This window comes from Helobdella robusta, assembly GCF_000326865.2.
Source record: "Helobdella robusta unplaced genomic scaffold HELROscaffold_4, whole genome shotgun sequence".
Taxonomy (NCBI): Eukaryota; Metazoa; Annelida; class Clitellata; order Rhynchobdellida; family Glossiphoniidae; genus Helobdella; species Helobdella robusta.
In genome coordinates, this window is record NW_008704902.1 from 1,791,781 (window position 1) to 1,808,973 (window position 17,193).

The 17,193-nt window shown below is 30.5% G+C and overlaps 2 protein-coding genes across 2 annotated transcripts; one reads left to right on the top strand and one right to left on the bottom strand.

Annotated features, from left to right (window-relative positions):
- Nucleotides 1–536: 536 nt before the first annotated feature.
- On the top strand, nt 537–10,212 carry HELRODRAFT_188900 (hypothetical protein; the record flags this gene model as incomplete). Its single annotated transcript, XM_009024481.1, has 21 exons — nt 537–638; nt 2,409–2,527; nt 2,876–3,068; nt 3,176–3,269; nt 3,440–3,501; nt 3,865–4,211; nt 4,679–4,852; nt 4,961–5,104; nt 5,420–5,572; nt 5,826–5,879; nt 6,045–6,268; nt 6,363–6,572; nt 6,737–6,946; nt 7,157–7,396; nt 7,854–7,940; nt 8,139–8,201; nt 8,388–8,570; nt 8,813–8,920; nt 8,989–9,216; nt 9,394–9,474; nt 9,793–10,212. Exons 1-21 carry the CDS (start codon nt 580–582, stop codon nt 10,210–10,212), a joined length of 3,453 nt encoding a protein of 1,150 aa, XP_009022729.1. The 5' UTR covers nt 537–579.
- An 862-nt stretch (nt 10,213–11,074) lies between these two features.
- Nucleotides 11,075–15,729, bottom strand: HELRODRAFT_188901 (hypothetical protein). Its single transcript, XM_009024482.1, has 15 exons — nt 15,342–15,729; nt 15,174–15,254; nt 14,978–15,080; nt 14,791–14,911; nt 14,679–14,737; nt 14,487–14,602; nt 14,361–14,420; nt 13,905–14,122; nt 13,636–13,644; nt 13,506–13,528; nt 12,795–12,819; nt 12,532–12,584; nt 12,009–12,072; nt 11,836–11,889; nt 11,075–11,622 (listed from the first exon to the last, which is right to left on the bottom strand). The coding sequence occupies exons 1-15, from the start codon at nt 15,397–15,399 to the stop codon at nt 11,488–11,490; spliced, it is 1,179 nt and encodes a 392-aa protein (XP_009022730.1). The 5' UTR covers nt 15,400–15,729; the 3' UTR covers nt 11,075–11,487.
- Between the last annotated feature and the right edge of the window lie 1,464 nt (nt 15,730–17,193).

Here is a 17,193-nt window from a genome sequence, read left to right on the forward strand (position 1 = left end):
ATATAAATTATATATATCCATGGTTTCGATTATTTTCAGGTATAAAATTTCGATTTCGGGTTTTTTCGAACGAAATTCAACTCAATAATATTTTGTTTTTAAATATTATTGAAAGAATTGAAAAAATTAAATGTTAAAAACACATTATTTTAAGTCTTAAAACATATGTCAGAAATTATTATAAGTCTTAAAACATATGTCCGAACTCAGAGTAAACATCAATCTAATTATACCGTCCAACCACTTCCAATATTCAATAAACTTTTTGTTTGTATTCCTCCTTAGAATGCACTCCTTAGAAGTTTTAGAAGGATAAAAATCCACGTAACATGAACATTTAGTAAGAACATAGAGTAATAATAAATCGATCCACAACTTAATTTTATTTCTATGCCACCCCAAAGTTTCCCGGTTTACGATCATTATATATATCCATGTTTACGATACCTTATATATTCATGATTTTTTTTATCTTGGTAGCCATTTACATTTGTTTACGTTTGGATTAATTTTGCCTAAATTTTCCTTGGATATTAGAATATTAGTTATTTAAAAGTTAGTTGTGTTCGTTTCGTAGACATGAAGATTAAAGAAGTTGAACAGTTGAAGTTGTGGCTCATCAATGCCGTTTCACCATTGTATGTTTTTATTAATTTGGCTTTCAAAATTTTGATTATCATGATGCCATGTTTTCCTTTTGGTCTAGCTAGCTTGCTTGCATTTTGGTTTTGCGTGCACTTCGTATCTTCCAATTTTATTTATTAAATTTATTCATTTTATTTTTTGTTGCTATTTTTTAAAAAATGTTTAGCTTAATTCAAGACTTAATTAATAACTTGTAATTAATTCACTAAGTAAGTTGTAAAAACTTTCAACGAATCTTTTTATTTTATTTTCATTTTTCAGCTCATCTGGATCTGCATCTCTAATGCTAATCTTTTTGGTCATCTCACATCTGATCTTTCTGCTATGTAATTTACCTTTATTCTATGGATTGCAACTTTGTTTCTTATATATAATTCCTTTTAAATTGTTAAAACAAGTAACCAACTTGCTTACAGTTCATGTGTACTCTTTTTTATAATTAATTAATGTGAAAATTAATTAAGTGAAAATTAGTCAAAAATGTTTTTGTATTTTTTATAAACTTTCCAGAAAATACATTACAAACTAATATATAAATATATATTTATATCACCTGGAATACAATAAATTGGATACTTTTTAAAGAATTATTCAAATAATTTTACTATGATATCAAAAATATAAATAGTTAAGTTTTTAATTATTAAAATTTAAAATTAAGCCAACAAAGTATCTATTATAATAATAAATATCTCTTAAAATTTTAATTTTTTTAGTTTTTCACTTCATATTTTTTGAGCAATTTTTTTATTTGTACCAATTAATTAAATAATTTTTATTATTATTATTATTATTATAATTGTTATATGAACACACAAAGGAAAATTATTATTGCAAATACTATCGACTAAATATTCAAAATATTTTTCTAATAATTTTATTTACATTTATAGCCACGTTTTTGCTTATGTAAGAGAAATTCCAATGAACACAAAATTTAATCAACTCTGCTGATGATTAACTAATAAAAAAATTTTTTGTTCACGATACACTGGCTTCACTCACTGCTAATATGTTAATACAATGCTGAATCGTAAACATGATGTTCAGAGTTTAAAACCCTGGTTATATTGCATTATGCTGAGCTAAACATTTCATCTATATCTAATTCTACTCTACTGCCAATGCATTTATATTTGTGTATATATTTATAAACATTTGTATGTCTATATACAAATATATATATATATATATATATATATATATATATAGGATTTTAACTTCGTAGCTTATAGTAAATAAAGTCATGTACCCTTTATGGATATGGCATTTAAATTTTAAATATCCTGCAGAATATGTGATTGAGATTTTATTTATTTATTTTTTTGTTTAATTATTTTAAAATTGTTATAATATAATTTTTTCATATTATTATTATATTAATTGGTTAATTTAGTTTAAAAAGTTTAGTTTTCTGTTTGTTCATTATGAGTTACATATGTTAATTTAAATTTCATGATTTAATAACTTCAAATGTAAGTAAGATCTTGCTTTCTCCTTTTTTATTTTGTTTTTTTTCCTTGCATGTTTTATTGCTTACCTCTTTTTTCAAAATAATAAAAGTAAAGTTCAGTTGAATTTTAGTTTTATCGTATTTTACTTACTACCAGGATTAATTAATACTGAGAATATTAAATATTATTAAATGCCAAAATATTTTTCAACTATATGTCGCCATATTATTACCAATGACATCACATCATCACCAACAACGTGACATCACCAACAATATGACAACACCCATAATAACCATAAACAACCAGGTGTGATGCAGAGCCCGAAGACTTAGCCAGGTACGTACTTGCACTTCTCAAAAAAGAGAAACCAGAAAAAGAACTTGAACAGTTATGCCACAAAGAGTTGGAGATATTTTTTAAAGATAGTAAGTTCTGAACAGCTTTTTTGATCATTAGACAATTTAACAATTTTTTGTGTATGAGAATTAAAAGGAATTTAAATTTAAATAAAAGCATTGTTTTAGTAAAGACTGAAAATTTGAAGTTTTTTCCTTTAGTTTATTCATAATTTTATGTCTATTTAATCATTAAAAATTTAAGTCTGAGTATTTTAAAATAATTTAAAAGTTAAGTAGATTGGAGATATTTATTATGAAATTTGTGGTGTGCATGTATTAAATGTTTCACAGTTGTCTGAGAGATATGCAGACTTAAAACTTTAAATATATAATGAAAAACTGCAGTAATGAATAATTTTAAAAAATTATTTGCAGACACCCTGGACTTCATCACAAAATTGTTTGCGGCTCTGAGCACAGAGTCCTACATAACAAATTCAGCACTGACGACATCGGAGCACAATCCACTCACTGAGATTAACAACAACCTCAAATCAGATGCTGCTATTTCCAACAAGTCTGCAGGCTCTGATGGTCGACCAACGAGCATCAAACAGCACAGCACTAGGTAATCTTTTTAGTGTTCTAATAAGTTTTTCAGCATGTTGATGCTATTTTGTTAACACTTTAATTTATTTAAACGTAAAATTAATAATGTTAATGTTATTTAAAAAGTTCAAGGTCCCGACCTTCCAAGGTGGATGATTTGAGGTCGAAGCTGACATCTGATTCTAATGCTGCTGTTGACGACCACAGAAGACATGAGACTGTAAGCTTATTTGTTTCTCACAATTCTTTCAAAATGTATCTTCCACTTGATGACTGATGGATTATGTTGTATCGCAGCAAATAATAATTAAAATAAATACTATATCAGTGTTTAATAATAATTTAAAATGTTAAATATTGTAAATCTTCAAAAATCTCTACTCTGCACAGGATCGCAGGGAGAGGAGAAGAAGAAGTCGAAGCAGAGAGAGGAGCAGATCCAACGAACGCAGGTTTGCAAGGAATGCCGTGTTAGCTTCATTATACTTTTTCATCAATTTTTTCATTTTATTAACTAAACCTTTTTTTCTAAAATCTGTTAGTTTATTCCATCAATATAGCTCTATCTGCATTTTCAATAATGACTTGATGAGTTTTGCTCATTTTTATGGAATTTTTATTGGGTTGAACCACAGATATATTTATTTTTAACTTGAGTCTCATTTATACTTTGTAATCACTGATTCGTCATTAGTTCATCTTCACTTTATTTCTGATATTCTTATTTTTTCTGATATTATTTATTTTAAGTCTTGTTAGATTCTTATTAAACTGGTTCATGCCAAAGTTTAACTTTAAAAAATTGTTTGCATCAGACGGAAGGCGAGTGCAACAACAAGCAGTAGGTACTCATCCAGACACCATCATCATCATCACGAGGATCTGAGGAATACTCGACTGCGCCGACGATCGCGTGATCGTTCGAGGTCACGAGACAAGTCAAGGTCACATGAACGAAATAAAAAAAGATCACGTTCGCCATTGGGAGAGTCTGGATTCAGGTCTGCAAAGTACTTCTCTTCCTCTACATCTGCTAAGAAGCGATCAAGATCTCATTCAAATTCCAGAAGGAACCAAGGAGTTATGGAGGAAAATAAAGATGAGATGCTTGTCAGTTCTGTTGTTAGAGATGGAGCGGAGGAAAGAAGAAAACTTTCTACTGGTTAAAATTTAAATTTAAAAAATTTTTTCTTTATGTAAAAACTGAACATGATAGTAATCAATTTTTTCCTTATATTTTACAACACCTACGTGATTTAATTTGTGTAATTTGTTTGGAATCCAGTTTAATCATGTCACATCTACGTAATATAATCTGCATTATATTTCAGTTTAACCAGATGACTTATCAATTTGTCAAATTTATAATTTTTCGCATCATTTTACTCGGAAATACATATATGTTTTGTTCATTTACTGATTCTTGTAAATTGTACAGACTGTAAGTTGAAGTTTATAATGTTGGCTATTTGTATTTACTGCTAGGCTTTTCAAGTTTTTTACTGTTTCAACTTTTCAAAAATGATATATAAATGAATTAGTGTCACTGTTAAAACATTGTTCATCAGGCATAGATTATTATTTTGAAATGATTAATCTGACCATACAAATTCGTTTAACATTGTGCAGGTCACAGTCGGAGTAGCAGCATAGACCTGAAGGACGAGAGACAGGATTACAGAATAACAGTGCCTCTGGACAACATGATGGCTCCACATCACCAAGCCACCCACCCCATCACTCTTCCCCCTCCCATTCATCACAATCTCCAACAGTTCGCCACGCATCCCCCCATTTTCATGGGTTTGTCTTACTTAACTTTTTCTTGCTTTCATAAATTTTTTTTTGGTAGTATATAATTAATTGTCTTTTTGTGTTGGTATATTAATCTGTATTTAAATTGTGTTGCAGCTTCAAACCCGTCTCTGGCTCCAGCACCATTCCTTGGACCGCCACCTAACACCAACATGCCTCCCCCACAGATTTCTTCTTCCATGCACCAGGATCCCACTTTGGTTGTTCTAGCTACCGATGCGCAGGCCTCACTTCCGATGGGTTTGTGGTTTTAATGTTTTTATTCTGTGTGTAAAATTTTTGTTTCTTAATCAGGCTTGGTGCATCAGAGCATGAGTCCCATTGTTTGATTGGCGAAAATAATATTCCATTTCAATTTCGTTTTATAGATGTAGTAAGTACTACTATGCTTGTTCCGACGCGTATATTTAGTTATAGGAACTTTATGAAATGATCACAAATGATTTTAATATTTTCTTTAATTTAAATTTTAGTTTGCGTTTACATAAGTAAACTGTAGTAAGGTACATGCAAATTATTTGATCGAATAGATTCATAATGTTACTTATATTACAGGTGCATTTTCCTCACCACCTCCGGCAATGGGGCCATTACAAGGGGCTCCCATGATCCTCGGTCACCCTCCCCCCTCCATCATCCATCAGGTCCCTCCACCACATTTTCGACCCACACCCGCATATTCAGCCATCTCTACGAACGAAGAGACCAGTTTGTGTTTGTGTGGTGTTAATGGCATGATTGCAATGTTGGCTGTTGTTGTTTGCTATGCTGCGATTGAGTGATAATGCAGATGAGAAAGTTTGAGAAGTAAAATGATTAACACAATGCAAAATTTCTGTTCATCTTATTTTTGGTTTAATTTTGCTTCTGCATAATAAGTTGATTGAAGCTTATAAACATTTTATTAATGATTTATAAATGAAATTTTTTAAAAAATTGGTATTATAATTATTTCATTTAGGTTTGCCATTTGATGTGCCACCGTATATTCCAACATCTATAAAGAGCAGATTAGGTTTGCTTTGGTTTTTTTTTCATTTGCCACCCTTTGTAACTTGGAGGTTGTGCTGTACATTTTGTTTCATTTATTCTTGTGCATGTATGGGTATTTTTGTCTTCTCAAATATTAGTTTTTTTATAGCGCTTGTTTATTATATTCGATTATTTTTATGGCATCCAGGCTACAAAACGAAGCCAGTTAAAAATATGGAAGCAGTGATGCAAAAACTTCCAAACTCCGTACAGATAACTACAACAACATCATCAGGTCCCACGACAACAACAACAACAACAAACGTTCCCAGTGGTTCTTCACTTTTGATCAACAACATTCCTCCAACAAAGAATAACATTTCTTCAATTGATCAACAGTTTTCCAAGTTTGGCACCATTCTTAACATTCAGGTCAGTCAATCTTTAGATAGCAAAAGTTCTTCTGCCTGTTATATGTATTTGTTTTTAACTTTATTTTAACATTTCTGTTAAAAACCCACAACAGGTAAATTTCAATGGAAATCCCGGATCTGCCCTGGTTTCCTTTTCCACCCACAAATCAGCAGAGGCAGCTTTCAGTAGCAGTGAACCGGTGTTCAACAATCGATTCATTGAGGTCAAGTGGTACAACAGAGGCACTAACGAAAATAACAGCAACAATAACAATGCCAATGTAGCTAACCTTGCTTCCAATAATAATTTCCAATCTTCTAGAGTAAGTTTTTTTTTATTCACAAGTTAATAAACCTTAGATAAGAAGTTTATAATTGTATGTTTTGTTGAATACTTAAACATTTCCTACAAATGGATTCAATATATACTAGATTATAATAACAAATTTATCAAAACTAATCACAAACTCTACCTTACCTTACTCAGATTGTTGTGTCCAGTTTGAAGAGATCAGTGAAAGAAAGATTAGGCAACAGTAGCATGAAGATACAATTTAGTAACAATGTTGACAACAAGGTAATAACGACGATCTCATCTACAATAAATGAAGGTGTTGAAGTTGACAAGCAGCTCGTTGGTGACGACATTAACATTGCGGTGTCTTCTGATCTGCCTGCTGCCAATGAGCATGGAAAGGTTTCTACGTCTTCTTTTCTTTTTTGTTTTTTTTTGTATGTTCGTTTTATTTGAGTCTGTGCAACCAAACAGCAGCTGCAATACATCATTTGCCCACTTAGTTCAGAACATTTTACATTCATAATATCAATTAGAGATTTTTATTTTTATTTCTGGTTTTGTTCAGCTGTATAGCTGCATTTTATCTTTTTCTATTTCGTTTCATTTCAGAGGACTGTACTGATTGTTCCTCCCAACTCACAGCAAGTACAACAACAACAACATGTGCTTCAGCAGCAACAACATGTGCTTCAGCAGCAGCAACAGCATGTGCAACAGCAACGTACACAACAAGCAAATGTTGCAAGAACATTTCTCCCGTCATCAACCAAATACATCAATTACCAGAATCATTCATTCAAGAAGACCAGGAAACCACCTCAGATTGTACAGTGCAAAAATGAGATCTTGGTTTGTGTTTTTTGGCTCTTATAAATTTTGTTGTTTCATTTTATTTAATTATATGATTGGAAGTGAATTATTTATATGAATTAATATTATTATAATTAAAAAAGTTCACTTTGTTTTGCTATGTGAGTTGTATGGTTTTCAGTTCTAACTGTGATAATTTCTTATTTATTACATCTTGTCTTTCTTTCTTATTTCGTTGAGCCATCACTACAGACTCACATGACATTAAAAACTTTGTCATATCTATCTTTGATCTCGTATTGGTGTTGTATGTTTTTTTACTTGTGCTTATGCTAATTTGACTTCTTTATTTTAAAAAATCTGAAATTTCCTAGACAGATGAGGGTGTGTTACAATGATCATCTCTAAAGTTAAAAATTTTACAATAAGAAAAAATTATTTATATATATAATAAAGAAGACAAATACATAACGATGTATTAAATTCATATCGACAGGAACAGAAGCAAGAGTTTTTGAAGAAAACGTACGATTTCATGAACAAGAATCGTCTGCTGATAGAAGAGGCCATCAAGAAACAAAAGGTTTGAACTCTTTATAGTTATGTTATTGTAAATTAAATGTTTCAATTTCCTAGTTTAATTCTCATTTGTTATTCCACAAAGTTTTGTTTTAACAAAATGCTTCTATTGTTTAATAGTTTATTGTTTAATATTTTTCTGTCGTTCAAAAGGATTGTTAATTAAAATATGTACTACCATTGATTCCTTTGCATGTCACAGGAGATCGTGGAGCAACTGCAAAAGCCTGGAATTAGTAGTGAAGAGAAGATGTCGTTGAAAAATGTTTGTTCATTTTTTTATTCAACTAAATCACCCACTAAATTAATGAACTAATTAATGGAATTTTTTAAATGTATTTGTGCTGTGTTAATATTGATTTTATTTCTAATCAATTAATTTGGAAAAATGGTCGCTAATGCTTTCTTTCATGTTTCTATTGCCAATCAACTTGCTAATTTTTAATAACAGAAACTGGAGAAGTATGAAGCGATGATTCGACAGTGCAGACGTGATGTCAGTTTTGACACGAAGCTCATATACAAGATACCTGCCGTTGTGTCAACCTCATCGTCCACGTCATCATTGCCACTGCAGCCATCAACGTTACAATCTGCAAATATTACCAATACGTATCGAACCTCACACCCAGATGTCAGTTGTCTTTTCATGTCATTTTGGCGTCATTCGTTTTGGTGCTTTATTAGTTATTGTGCTTAACATTTTTAATTTATGTGTTGCTCAGCAGGTTACATTGCTGTTTTCGTATTTGAATGTGTGATCATATATTATCAGATTTCTGTTTAATTTCACCTCATTTGCATTAATCGGTTGGTGCAATTTATTTCCTGCCTGTCTCACATTTTACGTTATAATTTAAATAATTCAAATGACAGAAACTAAAGAAAGAGCTACTTGATTTGGAGTTGGAAGAAATATCAAAGAGGAATAATGGAGAGGATGTCACGGACGTTCAGAACAGGATCAATGCTCTTAATTATCAGGTATAATCATTACTTCTATCTTTGCTTACATATGCACAGAAATCCAACTTTTGCACCTTCATCTACAGGTCTCCATGTTAAAAAAGACAAAATTGAGAAGGAAAATGACGAAATTCGGTCCCGGCCAGACCAGCAAGTACCGAATTGGTGCAGCACCTTACATGAAGAGTCGCAAGGCGCAGAACAGTCTCTACATGTCTACTGTGGCATTGAGAAAGATGGACAAGAGACCAAAGCAGCTGGTGGTGTCTGGCTTCGATGCCAATCTCAAAAATAGCGTCATTGCTCATCTCGGGGTAAGTTCGTGACTGTGCTCATTTAACGAGTGTTACTTCATTCCTTTCATTCTGTTTTCGTTTTATTCGTATAAAACACGAAAATGGCGTCTTTTTTTAAACATATCTACAGCACAATTGTAGAAAATTGTAATACATTAATTTGTGTGATGCATAATGTTAATTAATAAATTGCAGAAATTCGGAAACATGGAGCGATTTGTGGAGGATGGCGAGTTGCTACTAGTCACATATTCAACGAGGAAGGAAGCTGAGAAGGTAAGTAACATCTCATTATATTCTATCACTGTCATCATCATCTTCATTTACATGAGCTGCTCGGGCGCATCATTTCAATATTGTTTCGACGTCACTTTGTATTTAGTATTTTTATTAAATATTATTTTTCACTAAATGGTATTAGTAGTAGGTCATGGTGGTGCAGTAGCCGGGTTCAAATGCGAATGACATTCCCGCATATCACATCCATTATGTGGAATGTGTGGGTTTGGCTGAAAAATAAATGATTAAAAGAGATTAGATAATAATATTTTGCTAATAAAATACTTTTTAATAAATTATATTGCTTCATTTTAGGCGGCTTTGCTTGGTGCAGATTTCGGTAACATCAAATTGAATATTTCTTGGCCTAAAACAACCAGGTCATCGCCGTCACTTGTGTCTAAATCGTTATCATCACTGCACAATGACGTCATTACTGAAAATTTAATCCTTGCTCCATTCAAAGAGGAGAACGATGATGACGTTGATGAGAATTACCCTCACCAGCAGATTGAAAATGTTGGTGCCGTTGTAGCTGCAAATGATGGCGTTGATGGAGAGCCAAATCACGATAGTGATGATGAAGATGGTGGGGAGGAAGATGACGACGAGGACGATGATGACAGTGATACGATGATTGAGCTGGTCATTGAGGATGATGGTGCAAGAGAACTTGTCGACCAATCGGTCAGTGTCTGCTTACATTCCTCTCACAATCCTATGCTTTCACGATAAGATATATTGCTTTAATTTCAATATTGTAACATTTTTCTATCTTTATAATGCGTAGCTATACTTCTCATCTCCTACTTCAATTTGATCAAAACAAAACTTTAATTTACGTTAAATTTACTTCTTATTTATGCATCTTTTGTAATTTTGGTTAAGAAAGAATTTGATTGGATTTTGTAGAAAATTGTTGAAAAAGTAAATTTTTTCATAATCATGTTATAGTTGTGCAAAAATGACGATTGTGATGATTCAATGAACTGTTTTTAAATGTCTGTTTTTAGTAATAAATAATAAACTGTAATTGCATTTGAAATAGCTGGATGACTCAATGCTTGATGAAGAATCTTAACGTCGCTGGTGGTTGCGCTTCTGTCTGCCTGCCTGCCTGTCTCAACCACGAACCATCGTTCATTTCAATTATATTAATCATTATTACATTACTACCGTACCTGACTATTTGAAAATATTCATAGTTTATTAAGTTGTAACATTTTTTTGTTGACATTCTGCTTGTTTTGGAGTTCTCTTTAATTAATAAAATATTTCAAATATCACAAAAAGTAACAAAACTTGTATAAACAAATTTTTTTTACAATTAAATGGAATAGAATGTATCTCGTTGTGTTTGAACTCCGGAATAACAACTGATGAAAATTGAGTGCTGAGGTGTTTGAGTTCACTTTAGGATGATGCTGAATGTAAAATTGTATTTTTCGTACAAAATGTGAACGTCACTCGAAGATGATTTGATACAAACGTTTACAAATTAGAGATGTCTAGAATGCATGGATATATATGATATATAGATACCCATGCTAGAACGTCGATTCGATATTCACAATAAATCAAGATGAACTATACTAAATTGAGCGTAAGAAGCTTCAAAACGTGATAAACCGCGTGGGTATTGTACAATCATATAAATAAATTAAATTATATAATATTATAAATAGGTATTTAATATATAATAAGAATTTTTATATTTGTAGAGCACGATTTCAAGTCTATCAATTTTGGACAAGTTTTCTATATAGGTTACAGGCTATGGTTTTCTGTAACTATGTTTGTCAAATTTTTCTAAATTTTGACGATGGCATTATCCACTATAGAATATGAATCACAGCTGAACATAAGCGGTACGAATAATCGGTTGTTTACCTCGGTTTTGACAAGAAAAGTTTATATATAAACAAATTTAATAAATAACTAGTTATTGCAAGAAAATAATTTTAAAACTCAAAAAATTCAAATGTTCATGAAGTTCTACGCGCTGCAGTGCTATCCTGGCAATCTTTCGCTGATCGGACAAGTGAGTTTCGTTCTTCTCTTTGGCAGGTCGTTGTTTTTGTAATGAAGGATCAATTTGTTGGTCGAATCAAATTTTTTCTCGCCATCTAGTGTTACATAATTTTCCTGCAGCGAGCGTACAAAGTGGCGTCGTTACAATTAAATATTGAATAATTGAAAATAAGTTTTTGTTAAAATAGTTAAAATCAAGCGCCAGTTTTATGACACACTAAAAAGGAAAGAGCTTTCAATAATTTTGTCATATGCTATTTTTGAATGATTGGGCTGTTATTTGTTCATGGTTAGTTCATTCTTTCATACAAATATTGCCAAACTTACGCCTTGAAAAATTTTGAATTTCCTTGGTTGATACTCAGATATGACTTCTAAAACCTTGAAAGATTGGTTTATTGTCAATTATTTAAATTTATTCTCAATTAATTTTGCAAGCATAATCATGTATATCCATGAGCATAATTCATCCATCATTCTAAAGATCGAAACAAACCAACATCAAAATTTTTTTCGCTTTTTCTGATCATGTATGTTCCTTCTGCTCCATATTGTACTAAATATCTTGAATAAAAAAACGTTCAACATTTATAATAAAGTAAATAAACGATTGAAACATTCCTAACACAGACGTGTTCTCTTAAACTGGTATAGCGTTTTTTTATTATACTTTTAGCGGCTCTGAAGAGAACTCAGTAGACACGCCACACAAATCCAGTTTTACACAGACACAAGTGTGATATCGACGTTTCATGTTCATCGTATTCCTCTCATTAGAAATCATACAGAAATCATGAAGTCACGCGTTGATTTTGAATTTATTGAGGGAACCTCATGATTATGGGATCGGCAACAATAAAAATACGGTTTTATAAGACAGAGGCTTCCAGATCAAGTACATGTAAAGACAAGATGTTCAATTTTTACGTTTAATTAAGTGCAAGGTATGAACAAGTTACTGAACAAACAAGCGTATTTATTTAGCAACTAAATTGATTTATTCAATCATTTCAAACATCTTACTTTTTTCCTTCGGCTGCATGGCCGTCCCATCTGGCTTGCTTCTCAAAATTTAGCTAATAAAAACCATATTTACATAATAAAATATAGGCACATTTAAATATATTTGGAAAATATTTTATACAATAACGTTTAAAGTTTAGCTAATAAAAATTATATTTATAATAAAAAATATATTGAAGTATTTAAAATAAATTGTATTCAACGGATAAATGATACTGCAGGTAATTATGAATTAACGTCGTATCGTATGAATATTTACTTACTTTTTCGCTGACAGGAAACCTTATTCTGTTGAAAATGTTATTTAGTTAAAAATAAGCAATTAAATTTTATTTTTGTATTTTATTGATAAGTAATACACCGTTTCGTTGTTGTTTCCCGTTCATGTTTTCTTTATGTGAAAGAATTTTTAAATTTTTAATTTTTTACATTTTATATGTTGTAGTCCCTTGTTCCGTATTATCTTTTTGGAGTATCAAACGAGTATATATAATTATACAGAATTTATCACAGCCATCCAAACCCAAATCATTCAAGGCCATGTTGACCATGTTTCTCTTCAATTTTTCATTCAGCTTTTGTTTATTTTATAATGGTACCATTATATATATATATTATATATCACATATGTTCATGTTGCACTCAAATAGCTAGTTTAACGCTACACTCTATAGACGACCATCAAACGTATTTATATCTGAGTATTCAAGTTCTTTTTTGTTATTATTTGGTAAGGAAAATATCCAACAATCATCACTGAGCATGAGAAGTTCAGTGAACAAAGAAATTTTAATTTCTGAGCAACCGTCTATGATCTACTTAAATAATTTTTCCATTGATATGGAAAATGCATCACAGCCTGGATCGTCTAACGTTAACAATAACAAAGACAAATGAAAAGCAATGATTAATGTTTAAAAAATTTTAGAAGAAAAATTTATGGCATTTGGAAAAAAAAATATGGCTCCACGTACTTCGAACTTTCTGCATTTTGCGTCTGATGAAAATTTTAACATAAAATAAACGTATTTTAAATAAGAAAGCCACGTAAAATAAAACATAATAAAAAATATTTATAGAAGACGAAGAAGAAATTATTGTTACCGTAGACGTATTCCCAGCTACAAAAAGAAAACAATATTATTATTTTCAATTTTTATAAATGAGCTCTGCGGGTAGTTGCAAAATGGCAAAAATTTTAATATTAAGTATAAGAAGATGAAGATTTAAATTTATTGCTGGAGAGTCAGATTGAGTGAAGAAAAGGTTAAAACCTCAAAAAAAGCCGGTACAATAAATAATTAATGGGCAAAAAGATTAAATAATTTTATAACTACTAATCAACAGTGTAATGTTTCCAAACATTTTTTAAGATTTTCACCTGGCGCATTTCTCGTTGATGGATCAGGTCGATTGATTTGATTGGATGTTGATTTTTTGATTGGAGATTTAAAAGTTGGTGAGTCCGGTAAGATGAATGGAGGCAGGGGCGGTGGCACCCTGCTGCTGCTGCTGCTCCCTCCGACGCTTCTTGTTTTATTATCGAAAATCCTCGCTGGAGGAGACATAGTCATCGAACATGAATTCGGTTCTTTTGAATTTTAATTTAAGATAAATTATAAGGTGGGTGAAAGTAAGGTTTTTATACTTTGCAAGTTGTTGGGCAATACCAAATAAGTATACTTCAAGCTTTACTTGAGGTGATAATTAAAATACAAATCATATGGTTGCACTGGCGTAGTGAAGTCGTAAAAAAAATTAATACTTTTTGAGGACAGCATGAAAATTTTTTTTTTTTTCATCATACATAAATAATCATAAACGCTAACTATTTTTAATGATCGGTTTCACATCATGTTCTGTTATGTACGAGTATTCTCTTTCTAAATCTGTTTATAAATTCAAAATATATCTTTGGTCAACTTGCAAATCAACTTTTTTTTTAAATCTTAAACCTGAATCATCGGCGTGTAGGTCACTCCTCCGTTTATAGCGATCAAAGTAATCGCTTGTCGATATTGGTGTTTCTGTGTCAAATATCCCACTGTCACTTGATGTCGTCGACATTGTTCTGTTTATGAGAATTGTGAAAGTTATCATTCAAGTTTTATCTGCAGAAAATATGATAGTTATAATTCAAAACATACTCAAAAGAACTCAGTTTGTGTGCTTTAACCAATTCTTTTTTCAACACTTTCATCCAAACCTGATAATAAAATTTTTTTTTAAATAGCGTTTTTGAGCAAAAATTAAGCTTACGTTTCTTTCATTGTTATCTAATGCGCTGAAGTACTTAAACTTTTCCACTTCATCCAAAGTGTAGGAAATCTTAAAAGGGAATGGGCCAGATTTTGTGGATGCTTCATCAGCTCTTGCAACCCTGCAAACATCACAGTTACGTTGAATAATTAATTTATTGTAAAATATTTCATTTAATTTAACATACTGTCTGTAACCAAATAACGAAAATGCTTTTTCATAAGAACGATCATTTTCATTTTTGAAAAGATACACACAACTTTCAGATACCACAACGAATTTCTTGTTCCCTGTCATTTCATATAAAGTTATTTATTCATCATTTTGTGTTATTGCATTGCATAATATTTGTAATTGTGAGTAATGACAGAGTAGATACTAACAACATGGTATGCAGTTGAAAAACTTTGTATCTTTTTGCATAAGCACCCCACTGTGTCCATTTTGGCTCAGCTCTTTGTAGGCTTTATCAAAATAAAAAAAATCTTTAATCTTTAGTAAAAAATTTTACAAATCAATCACGTTTTACGCAATTAAAAATTGATACTAACTTTTATTTTTGGTTGGTTTCGGGCAATCTAACTTCTCTTCTATGTTTTCCATTTTCATAAACTAACAATTAGCTTATGGTACCGGAGGTAACAGCCAGTTCAGTTCATCTTTGTTATCAATGCAATTGTAATGTTTGTGCTTCCGTTTATTTTATGTGCAAAGCAGAGCGTTTCTCTTTTGTCGAAAGGTAAACTAGGAAGTAATCTGATTACGTATAAAAATAACTTTTTGCCTTGAGTTATAAAACAATATCATTATTTTGATAAATAATAATTAATCTGTTTTTTAGATTATTTAAAGATAAAAATCAGTCAAATTTCATCTGACATTAAATCTTATTCTGGTTTTCAAGATAATATCCCAGTACACGTTCTATATGTGGTAATTCCCATAGAACAAGTGCTATTTTTATTAGACGTAATTTTTACCTTAAAAGTTTACTAATTTAATTATAAAAAGATAGCAAATATTTTGCCCTCATATTATTTAAAAATTGGACATTTTACGTAATATTATGTAATGAATTACAAATAAATTAAACCGATTGGTTTTTTGTTTATTTGATTGATGGCTGGCTAAATGATTTTTTTTAAGAATATAGACTGGTTAGAAATTTATTTCGCGATTGAGTAATTAAGGGATTTTTGTTGATTGATTCATGATAGTATATCTTACTCTATACATTGATACCTGGCCGAAAGTGCACGGATCATTCGTATAGAAATTGAGATATAGTGCTTGATTATAATGTTGACTTGGAGTCATCTGCATTTTAATATATATGTTTACATTACCTACTGGTTAATTTAATCAATATACATATATACATCTGTCATTGGATGATATTACAGTACTCTGTATCATATATAAAATATAATTAATGTATAAAAAAATTTAGATATTTGCCGATTCTATTTCTGCAATCCAGTATAATAAGTAATGGGTGTGTGACGTTAATGCTTCCAAATTATAACAATACATGGGTAATTTTATGTCACATCATGACGTCATGAAATACAAAATTTAAACGTCTATGTAAGCAAAAAAATATTGCCCGTGTGTTCGAGCAACTGTTTTATCGGTCAAAAATCGATGCGAATGAATTGAATGTAATTACGTTGAAATTTTCGGTTAAAATTGATTGTAATAATTAATTTTTTAATTCAGTGAAATGTTTCGCGAAATATGTTTAATTTATTAAAAGTTTAAGAAGTTGAATTATTTATTTTCAATTAGAAACTTTTTCTTATTAAAATACTTAATACACAAAACGAAAAATGAGAAAAGCTTATTTGTAACATATTATATTATAAATATATTATTCATCAAACTATTTTTCATTCTTCAAAATTGTTATAGTTGTTAAAATATTTTTATAGAATCATTTTTAAATCATTAAAAGAATGTCTTCATCTGATTCTGAAAGTAGCGAAATTGATGACAGATTCAAGGAAGCAGCAGTTGGTGAGTTAGATTTTACCCCATTTATTAAAATTTTATTATTTTTAAATAGTCGATGATAATGAAATTAATTATTTATGAAATGATACTTTTGTAACACAGATGCTAGCTCGTTTTATTCTACATCACAAAAAGAAAATCATAAAAAGCATCAAGCAATAAAGTACATTTTTTTATATTCTCCTTTTGAGTTGCTAGTTTTTAAAAAAAATTTTAATTTTAAAAAGCAGAACTCGTTCAGAATTTACAATAACAGAGGAAGAGAAACAATTTTTATCTACATTTCTTTTTGATATCCTTGAAAAGTATTAGATTTTTTTTATTACTCAACTACGCCAGTGTATTCCTATGATTTGTATTTTAATTCAAGAAAAATACAGAGTTTAAATA